The 11,407-nt window shown below is 47.1% G+C and overlaps 1 protein-coding gene across 1 annotated transcript in view; it reads right to left on the bottom strand.

Annotated features, from left to right (window-relative positions):
- PTEN (phosphatase and tensin homolog) overlaps positions 1–9,067 on the bottom strand; it is a 45,338-nt gene extending 36,271 nt beyond the window's left edge. Inside the window, exon 1 of the mRNA XM_069863588.1 lies at positions 8,842–9,067. Coding sequence (XP_069719689.1) covers positions 8,842–8,920 — 79 coding nt within the window. The 5' untranslated portion in view covers positions 8,921–9,067. The remainder of the gene's footprint in view (positions 1–8,841) is intronic.
- Between the last annotated feature and the right edge of the window lie 2,340 nt (positions 9,068–11,407).

Raw genomic sequence — 11,407 nt, forward strand, 5'->3', positions numbered from 1 at the left:
GAGTAAGTAAATCACATGACGCCTGAAGATGATACAGCCAGGTTGTCTCAGGAACCAGATACATTCTCGACTCCCATCCATCCTACAGTGGGGCCTCTGGACCTGCTCACTACACTGCCTTTCGGAAGTATTCCCAGAGCAAACGTCCCTCCTTTCATCTGTGAGCCGTACAAAATGTGTCCTGAGCGTTCAGCCATATGGAGGCCTTGTTGCTAGCAGGGTCAGGACAACTGGAGAAAAACCCACAAAATCTACATAAAAAACAGGCACTTTTTTTAAAAATTTTTTTAGCAAAACACGGTATCAATCTCATAAACCTCACAGGGTAAATACAAAAAGAGTAACAGAAGCATAAAAGAAGATGATGTCTACTCTACAAAAGAGCTAGTTCTGACACAGACTGAGGAAAGAGATGCCTTAAACTTCCATTTCTGCATGGTTTAGAATCACACACAGAGATAAGAAAGCGTGCATATAGTAAAGGAAACGAACTTTTTATGAAAAGCTGCAGAACCCTCTAAAATGGCTGATGATACTACAGGACCCAAAAAAAGTTACCCTTCCCATTAATAAAATGCCTAGAGTAACCAGGAAAATAAACGATGCCACAGCACACTACAGTATACTTACAGAGTCACAAGAAGAACTCTTCAGCAGAGGAGTCAAAGGTGGGGCCTCAACTCCTTATTCGAAGTCCAGGTCTACACTACTGAACAAAACCCTACAATCCCAACAAGTTCCTACAGGCAAAGACATGCAGAGGTCCATTTAAGGTTTTTTGCTTCTGTTCATGCTTTGGGAGAAGCTGCACCTCATCTTACCACACCTACCCTGCATCTCAGCTAGCTACAGCAACACAGAGCAGCCCAAGGCCAAGAGCTGTGCTGGCAGCAAAGGGTAATCGGAGACACGCAGCTGAGCAGCTTCCTCAAAGTCACACCTCTGCCGAGTGGATCCCCTCAGCAGGACGCCACGTATACAAGAAGCTTGACTGTAGCATTCCAATTTGCGATTTCCAAAGTGACAAATTTCCCTGTGCCAACCAACAAACCAAGTTCACGCAAACTCTTTCAAGGACCTTCCAGGCACATGTCCTCAGCACACTACCCCAACTTTGCAGGATCGCATTTAAAGAAGCACCGATATACACTTCAGCATGCCCTAACCTCAAACGCCCACAGAAAGATACAAGAATTTTATTCAGTAAAAAGTCAGCACAGTCACTACTTTGGTACTTACTGTCAGGAAGTGAAAAATGGCTCAGCCTCAACTTTCTGCAAGTCTGAAAGGACATCCGAAACTTTAAGAGACAAGGGAATTAAAAACAGCTATCAGGCTGGAGAACAAATATGTCACACTAAAAAGCTTTATGAAATGTAAGCTACAAAAAACATGATTTGTGTGAATTTATCATTTGGTAGGGTGAGAGTGGTGGCGGTCCAAGAGAAGCTAAAGGCAAGCAGCAAAACAAGACTTAAGGCCATTCTATAAACCATTTTGCAACCAAAGAGTACATGCTATTAATTTTGTCCTAATGAGATCTAGCGTTTTCCTCCTCTAAATGTTAGTACAAAAAACCGAACATTACTTCTCTAACTCACCCACACAAGAAATTAAAGAACAGAAAATACACAACTACTTCAATTCTAACTTGATATGTACCCAGGCAATGCAATGAATTAAGCAGAGGCCTCTATGAAAATTAATCATGCAATTAAAAGCCATTATACTACCGCTCCACAAAGCAGAATTAAGTTTATAAAGACACTTCTTAAGCACTTCACTTCAGAAAAACTGGATATTAAGCAGTTTTTATGCACTGCTGCACGCTGGGGCTGTGAAGCTGGGACTTCATCTTTAAAGGGAACAATGCCAGCTTTTCCAATAGTCATCATCCCAAACAAGCTGCATTTGAGTTTAATTTTTTAGCTGCATAGTCAATTACCATTTGAATCCCAGAGCCCACTACTTTAGCTACACTGCCTAAAAATCGTTATTAAGATAACCTAGATTTATGCAGCATGATATATGGCCTAATTGCACCATTATTTACTTCCATTCCACACAACTTCTTTTATCAGGCCACGTAGGCAAGACAGTAAATGAGGCAAAGACTATATGAGCAAAGAGGATGCTAGCTTGAATTACAAACTGCACTAAAGACTTCTATACATCTGAAACATCAATCTGGGGCCAAAGTAACTAACAGCAATCTCTCAACCCAAATTAAAGTCAATCACCCACAAAGGATTCGTGTTCAGAAGAGAGCTGGCTCTACAGGGCCACTTACAAGTGTTCCCACATTTTCAGATAAATTTGCCTCATGCAATCCAGAAATCGCCATCCTGTAACTCAGACAAATGGACAGATATGCACTGTTTTAATCCCCCAGAACCTCCACAGAAGTGCTAAATCAGAGGAGCCCACACTTACCATACTTAAGTTTTTAAGAGGAGGCAGCAGGCACATCCAGCAATCATTACTCACCACTCCAGGCCATATCCCGTTTACCCCCTTGAAAAAGCCACGCAATAATTAACCTTCAATATCCAACCTACGCTAGGCACAGTAAATGAATACAAATCATGTGTTGCTCCGAGTTCCACATTACTGGCTGGGTACTCACACCAGAAAGGAGGTGGGCTTCAAAAGGAAGGCAGTTATGAGCAATGACAGCCACCACCTTCCTTGGTCAGTAAGGCAATTAAAGTATTTGACAGCTCAACTGTCTACACGCTCCCTTTTCTTCCTTCTTTGTTGTGTTTATTAGAACACAACAACTGTTGCTTAAACCATTATACAAGAATCCTTTTCTTGTTTAAACATGCTGTAAGGGAAGTCTCTAGGCTAAGGTACTAGGGGTATAATTTGTCAGCTTATGCAGTACTAATGTGGCAACATTAATCCATTAAAAATACAATTTCATTTAAGAAACTGAATTATTCAGAGTCACAACTGGCAAAATCAACTTGGTAAACAGAAACTTCATACACAAAATTTCAGCTTTGTAGCTATTACATTCCGAAGTTTAGTTCTCACATGGCTTCAAGTTTCTTAGCACAGTTTTTTTAACATAATGTGTTAATGGAACACATTCTTTCAGTTATATTATTACAGAACAAATTATATCAATTGCTTCCACAACAAAGAGGATTTACGTGTCCAAATCATTCTACAAGGAAGAAAATACATTCACTTCTCCTCTGGGAGAAAATATAAAAATCCTATACTCCTCTACGCAGTGTTGTAACACATCATTTAGCAAATACTGGCTTTCTCTGCAGCAGTCACTGCGTTTCAAAACCTTTTGGTAATAAAACGCTTTTAAAAGAGATGTATTAAGTGTAGCACTGGATAGCCCAGGAAAAACACTTTTTAGTCCCAAGGAAATCTGCTGATCACCAGCCTCAAGGCTATGAAGAGCCAACTAACCCTTCCACGTGTATTCTCTTGTGGCAGTAATAGCCATTCCTTGTGCTGCCTGAGCTCCATACTCGAAGGCCGTATCCTTTCCCTAAATATGCTGTAACAATCTCATGAAGTCCGTGGAAGTCACAGGTAACTGTCTAGAGGACAGCAAGGCCTTCCTGACTGGCCCTAGCTCCTAGAAAGATGAACTTTCAAAATTCACCAGCTTTCTTCAAGACTCAAGTTCAACCCAGTGTTGAGGCATGGCCAACTAATTACATCAAGGGCTTAACAGATGGGATCTTCAGAAGTCCTCAGCACTGACCTAACCATCCTCAAAGTCACTGATCAACCTTAACAAAGTTAATTTCTCAAGGGCCTCAAGTACCAACACCTCATCAGTCTTATTATAGATGAACTTGCCAGATTTTCCCTTAAGGAAAGCAATACTCAAACCCAACAGCAGCCCCAGTAAAGCTTGCACTTTATCCAGCATTAACCTCAATGTTTAGCAGCAAAGCTTTGGATGTTCTGAAAATGACATACACTTAATTAAGCTAACAAACAGATATCAGTGAAGATTAGCTTTAGTTGTGGGTTTGGGTTTTGTTTTTTTTTCCCAAAAGGTCACCATTTAAGAAGATTCTGTAATGTGTCCACCTTAGCTGTACTTGATTCTGCCCCTGCCTTGAAAAGAACGTACAGCCATCACCTCAACAGCAGAGCTACGTGAAAGCAAAAATCACATTGCAGCTTCTCCTGATTTAAAAGTCCGCACAAGCAGTTATTTTTTAACTTCGTGTTTAGCTTGTGCAAACAGTCTCCAGCAATGCTGCACATTGATTAAAAATTTCTGATGATGCAAGATCAAGTAGTTCATTAGGAAGCTGGCATTGCACTTCAGTAAGCGCCAAGAGATGAGCTGTAATTTGTCAAGCATCTTTTAAGTCCCCTTCCAAGCAACAGCAGTCAAAAAGGAGGGGAGAAAGGGGCTGGGATCACTTTGAAGGGCTGCAGCCTGTGCTGCACAACTGAGCTCTTGCTTGAATGGTGGGGGTTTGCACACAGGCTTCAGCCATCAAGCAGTGCTCCCCACAAACACGCAGGTACTATGGCTGTAAGTCAAAGGAGGGGGGAGCTTAGATCGTGAGGAAAAGTCAATGACCCAGCACACCTCTAACTAGAGGAGAAAATGCACAAACGCACTTGCATCTATCACCACCACGCTTTCTCCATCTGGCAAATTCAAAATTCTTTATCCTTTTAAGTGCAGAAAGACCAGTCCTTCCAGAATCAAATACATCCTACAGAAAGCAGGTAACCCAGTCAAACTCCGGGAAGTCCCCAGCCAGCACCATTTTATCGCTGCCTCTTCAAACAAACTTCTTAGATGAATTCAGAGCAAAGCTGGCAGCAATCTTCTTGAGCAAAACCCAAGATCATCCCCGGCTCCAGAAGCAAAACTGAGTCTATTGGGCTCTTAACACTGCTTACTAAGATGGTTTACTCTAGAACAAAGAAATACTTTTCCACCAATAAAATGCCTTGCCAGTTGTTTTTTTCTACTTTCTCCTAAACCTCTACCAGCAGCCCTCACTGCGCTTGTGTGCAAGAAAAAAACTTGTTACTAAACATCTAACAAACCTCATGCTTAAAACAAAACCACGTATTTTAAACAAATGGCATTTCCAACTCTATTTTTAAACTCAGTACGTACCTCATGCCACTAATTCATTTTTTTCCTGGAAGTCAAGCCATTTTAAGTGAAGTCACATAATTTAATATTTCATTTAAAATGCAAAGAGCTTTAGGACCGCAAACAGCATAAAGCAGAATTACATTCTAAGAAGTTTCCACTCACAATTTTAGCATTCCCTGCCTTGCATTATGGGACAACATACACACGAGATTTCTAAATAAACTATCCAACATCTAATCTTTACTGAATATTGCTGCAGCTTATATGACTATGTAGGTCACGAGCCACACGTGCTTCAATTCGGCATCAAGCTAGGCACACTCTGCCCTGGCCATTTTTGTGCATAACAGCGGCCTGGAAATAGGAGACAAAATTTAACGAAAACAGTAATGGGCACAAGAATCAGTTATACAATTTTTCCCACTGTAGCCTCAAACAGTTGAGCCACTTGTTAAACTCCGTTACACAGGGACCTCTGAAGACACAGGCAATCACTGCAACGTGCAAGACCTGCACGTAAGCACACTCTCTACACTGTCCCCTGCAGTTAATTGGTTAACAATTGAGCTGCATAATTTCAGAAATACCAAAGATGACACAGCTTCAGAAAACACACTGCTCAAGCCTCAGAAAACACACTGCTCATTGCATCATGAAGAAACGTAACCTTCTTAGAATAAGGCCATTAATCCAAACTTTCCTTTTCATCCATTTGCACCGAAAGGTACCCAGTATTACAGAAATTAAATAGAAACAGAACTATCATGACAGAAATATCATGAATCAATACTATATCTGAAATAATGTATTAAAAGGCTGATTTAATGTCTACAACTTCAAAGCCCTTCTTCTAATTTCAAAGTATTTTTTCCAATGGTCCGCGACAGACCATTCAGAGAGAAAGGAACATTTGATGAGATGAAAAGTAACATCAATAGGTTTTTAAAAATGTGTCTCATAATTAGCACAGAGGGCTACTTTTGTATTGTGTAGGTAAGGCTACTGATTATGAGAAGTAACCATTTCCCTTTCCTAAGATTCCTATGTTATCCACAGAGGAAGAACTCTCAGACTCGTGAAGAACTGGGAGTTCCAGGCATGATGTGCTGTACCATCCACACATCTGTACCAGTTCTAAAAGGATGTGAAACATCCCAACAGTGGAAGAAAACAAGTCCTCAAAGGGGACTCTGGCACTCCAGTGCCTAACCCAACCTGCCTTCCAGCACTCAGGGATTTCCTGCAGTGTCCTGGGAGACCGAAACAAAGACTGTGAGTCTTTGTCCACATGGAACCCTCCCTCAGAGATGGGCAGAAAAAAAGACCCCAGAATAGAAGCTGGCCATCAGGCACCTCACCTGGATTCACTGGAGATTCATTATGTTCTCCACCTCCCAAAGCTCAGGTAGCATTCACCAGCTACAGAGAATTTTGGAGCCGCCGCCACCACCACTGAACTACTCATACAGAAATATTTACTGCAGGAGGAATTCACACCTCCATTTCCCACATCCCAGCTAAACGCCCACATCACTGGGCTATCCAACCCATGTCAGTCTCTCTTTCAGCTCAACAGAAGCAGCTACCCTGAAATAACCAGTAATCCCTAACACAGGACACCTCCTGTCGATATGGGTGAGCAGGGAAGTAAAGCTAACCAACAACAGAAATGCAGATGGCAGCTTCCTACAGTCTCAAAATACTGAGCTCCACCACACAGTGAGAAACACCTTTGAGAACTTAAACCCCAGTCCTTCTACCATGCACCACGAGTGTTCCCAACCAGCTCGCTTAGGTTCCAGGTTTTTTCTTTCTCCATCTAATGTTGCGTGGTTGGAAAGCGAACTGCCAGCTCGGTTCTTGTCCATGTCCAAGAAGTAAATAGGTTATTTTCCAGGTACGCTAAGTAACAATGCCATCAAAGCCCTGCAAATGAACATCATGAAGAAGCCTGCAGAAAGTGATAAAAATCTGAACTTTCACTTCAGCAGCAATGCCAGCCTGCGAGCAAAGCCACTGTACTGTATAGGCAGTGGCCTTCATTCATTCATTATCTGTTCAAAATATGCAGGTACCAAAAAAAAAAAAAAAGGACTGCGAGCATAGGCTTCTCCCAAAGATATTTTTGCAGCCATGAAGAAAACCCACCTTTCCCAAAAATTTCATTAGAGAAGTGCAGCTAGCTATCCTTTTTGGAAAAAAAAACCCCAGCCTTAGCACAGTGCTCAGTGGCCTCCTCCTAAGGCAAAATTAGCAACCTTGAGCAAGACAATCCAGGTTCAACATTCACCAATGTTCTTGCCAGCAGAAGACCACTAGTTTAAGTGATCTGTTCAGGTCAAAAAAATCTCTCCCTACCAACAGCACCTCTAGGCAAAGATATCCGAAACACCAAACCTGTGAGGCCAAAACCACATTTTTTGCCACCGCTTGACTCTTTTCCATAGCCCCGAAGTTGCCAGCAAACCCACCACTCAGAGAATCGCACGCTCCAACCTGGATGTCTGTCTCTGGGTCAGCAGCAAGGGCTGCGCTGGCCTGTGTCAGCGTTACAGCTGCTTGAGTCCCGGGCCAACAAAACAACCAAGTGCAAACCTTCGAAAACACAACTCCAGAACTGTATTTTACCAGCACCATGAAGAGAACACAGGAACCGCGTAACAGAGCTGCTACTTTTTTAACTAAAAGCTCAGTAGTCACCTGCTAAAGTCAAGAACCTTTCAGGCCATTTTAAAGCCACCAAAATTTTAGGCCAAGGCTTGATGCAACAGCAGAAGCTCTGCACGAGTTACAGCTGTTATCCATCTTGATCCTGGACGGGAACTGGGTTTATTTGTAGCATTTGCTACGACACAACCCTAATTGCTCCAAAATTCATTAAATTTCACCTCGACCCTGATGCAGAACAGAAAGTGCTGTCTCTGTAGTAGGGCAAGTCTAGCACTGAAGGCTCCTAACAACGTTCCTTCTGCCTTGGAAGGTTCTAACTTTTAAGAGAGGTTCCTGCTCCAAAACCTCGACTGTAATAACCATCTTCCTCCACCGCAGAGAACGACCATGCCCGAGCGCAGCCCCTACGGACCATTAATTCCGCCAGGCATTCATTCAAAGCCGAACATCTGCCTGCCACGGCTACAGCACATCTGCTCAAAAGGTCAGCAAAACTATACACCAGCAACGCTTCTCTACGGTTTGATTCATTAGTTGTAATTACACGCTAATTACATATTCCAGAATTACAATCCTCCTTGGGAGACCGCATGAGCTCTCGCTTGTAAGGCATCCTCGCGCCTCGCCGTATCCGAGACGGTGCCCAATGGGTAGTTCCTGCATCGCTCTGGGAACAGGGATTTTTTTACTTTGGAAGAAGCGACGGACGCCTCCCGTTACCGAGAGCCTTGCGGCACCGCACCGCGACCCGGCACGAGCTCTGGATGAGCACGGGGGCGGAGGACACCGGCGTCGCCTCTCAGCCGCACGACGGGTCAGCGAACCAAATTAACGAACGAGGCGCTCTGGGCGTGAGCCGCAGCGGGCCGGGCGCGTCCCCTACGCGAGGCCGCGGACCCCCCCGAGCCCCGGAGAGGCCGGGACCGCCGGGAACCCCCCGCCGGCCCCGCACAAAAGGCGGCGGGGAGGGCGCGGCGGCCCCGGGCGGCGTTAGGTAACCGCCGCGCAGGTCTGATGCAATCGCGGGGCGTGCGGCGCCCGGTGCCGGCCCGCGGGGAGGATACAGGTCAGGTCCAGGTCGAAGCCATCCTCCTGGTATCGCCTTTTGTTCCTGCTGACGATCTCTTTGATGATGGCGGTCATGTCTGGCAGCCGCGGGCCGCTCCGGGACAGCGCGCAGGGCCCGGGCGCCGGGCCGCGGGGACGGGCGGCGGCGGCGGCGGGACGGCGGCCCCCGGGCGGCTCGGGCTCCCCCCGCGGCGGCTCCCGGCGGCGGCGGCCGCCGCCCCCTCCTCCTCCTCCTCCTCCTCCGCCTCCTCCTCCTCCGGCCGCCGCTGCGCCGAGCGAGGCGGGAGCGGCAGCAGCAGCGGCGGCGGCGGCCGAGCAGGGAGGCTCCGGAGCCGGGCCGAGTCCCTGAGGCTGCCGCCGCCGCCGCCGTCTTTGAGGCGAACGGGGCGGCGAGAGCAGCTCCCCGGCGCTCCGGGCCCCGGCAATGGTGACGGCGGCGCGGGGCGCCCCCCCGGCCCGGCCCCGCTCCGCCCCGCTCCCCGCCCGGGGCGGCGGCGGCGGGCCCGGAGCCGCGCGGTGGGGCCGGGCGGGCGCTGAGCGGCGGCGGCGGGGGCGGCGGCGGCGGCTCCTCAGGGCGTGCGGGCCGGCGGCGCGGCCCCGCGCATCCCCCGGCCTGCTCCGCGCCGGCAGCGCCGCGGCAGCGCTAGGCGCCCATCATGGCCGCGGCTTCCGAGAGGGCACGCAGCGCCGACACGCCCCCCGCGACGCCTCCGCCCGCCACCAAAAGTAGTCCAACACCCCTCCCCCGGCGCTCGCCGAGCGGACGCGGGCGGCGGAGGCGCCTCTCTCGCCTTTGGCCGCCGCTCCACGCCCCTCGACGAGCCTCGCCGGCCGCCGCCGCCGCCCTATCCCCGTCCCCACCGCGGGAGCGAGGGAGGCGGCGCGGCGGAGGGATACGGGCGGTGCGGCCAAATGACGGGGGGGGGAGGAGGGAGGGAGGAGGAGAGGGTGTCACGTGGGTGCGCGCTGCGCTCGCGGCGGCCCCTCCCCCCGCGGGCGGAAGTGGCGGCGGCGCCGGGGGCGGGGGGGCTGGTTGGAGGGGGCGTGGCCTGCCTGGAGGGGGCGGGGCTTATGAGAATGGGGCGTGGCCTGCCTGGAGGGGGCGTGGCCTGGCCTGGCTCTGGGTTGTGGGGTATCCGCTTGCATGGAAAATGCCTCTTTTCCCTGAGAACGACTTAGTTCTAAGGCTCAATTATTGTTTCTCCTCTTCTAAAGAACATTATTCACCCTACTGCAGTGAATGAGGTGCTTCCTAAAGATACGGAGCTGAGTTATTGCCGCCATAATTAAAACCTCAGGATTTCTGAGGTCTCTGCACCAGGCAGTGACTTTACAGTTCAGTGCTACATAATACATTGTGCTCGTTCATTGAATAAATATGAAGAATTATTGGGGTGTTCGAGTGCTTTGGAACCAGCAGAAATGAGCTGCCAACTCTTGATGCTCTTGGACAATAGGACAAAACATGGAATTGAATCATAGAATCATAGAATAACCAGGTTGGAAGAGACCCACCAGATCATCAAGTCCAACCATTCCTATCAAATTGCTCCATTGTGATAAGAAAATAAATGTAGGATACTAAGGAAAAAAAACATATACAAGAGGGAAACTCCTGACTCTTGCGAGTCCTCGGAGCTGCCGGTGTTAGTGATGGGCAGGGCAGCAGAGAGCCTGGCACAGTCTCATTTTCCAGTTTCTATCTTCTGCATCGCTTGGCATGGCACGTTTGGGGTCTTCCGTGTGATTTTTTTTAGGTGAAATACCAGCTTGTTGAGGTAATACAGAACAAAATTCTAAGGCAGCTTGGAATGTGTGACTTCTGTGAAGTGTTAGCAACATAGAACCTGCTGGAGATCTGTGTCTGCCCCAACTGCTAAGGGATCGGGGGAGAGCTTGCTAAGTGATGCCTTTGAAGAAACAGGGTTAGTAGGCAAATAAATTTGTAAATTTGCCTCCCTCAATCTGACTGATGCCTCCTACATCAACCTAACTCTCACCCTGACCCTGAAAACTTGCATCTTTCAACATCTAGCAAAGTATTTTTCAGCAGAAGACTTCTTTCAAAGGTTGCCACCACGCTGCCAAATAGGAGTGGCAAAATGTAGGTTTCAAGCTTTTAAAACTTGTGTGTATGTTCCCATGTCTCCTTAACTGCAGCAAAAAAGGTGTAATTTTTTTAAGAGTGGGAGAAAAAACAGAAGTTTAGATAGGTCCTAGATAGTTTCCTGCAGTAACGGTAATTTGGACACAGTAGATTTTCCAAGTTCATGGAACGTGGACAGTGCAATGACTGATGAGCCTTTTTCTATTCAAAAGGAATGATTGCAAGAACGAGTGTAAGCCTCGAATTAATAGCAAAAGGTGTTGGCAGCAATGATTATATCCTGTTCATTTCTAAAACATCAAAGGGAAACTCTTCTCATATTGCACATAGATTGAAAAAAAAATAATTCTCTGGAAGACTGTGATCTTATTTACTGTTAAAGACTAGAGGAGCAGCAGCAAAGGAAGGCCATCAGCAAATCAATAGGTGCGTTTAGACATTGATATATTTATTTT

This window comes from Phaenicophaeus curvirostris, chromosome 9 (assembly GCF_032191515.1).
Source record: "Phaenicophaeus curvirostris isolate KB17595 chromosome 9, BPBGC_Pcur_1.0, whole genome shotgun sequence".
NCBI lineage: Eukaryota > Metazoa > Chordata > Aves > Cuculiformes > Cuculidae > Phaenicophaeus > Phaenicophaeus curvirostris.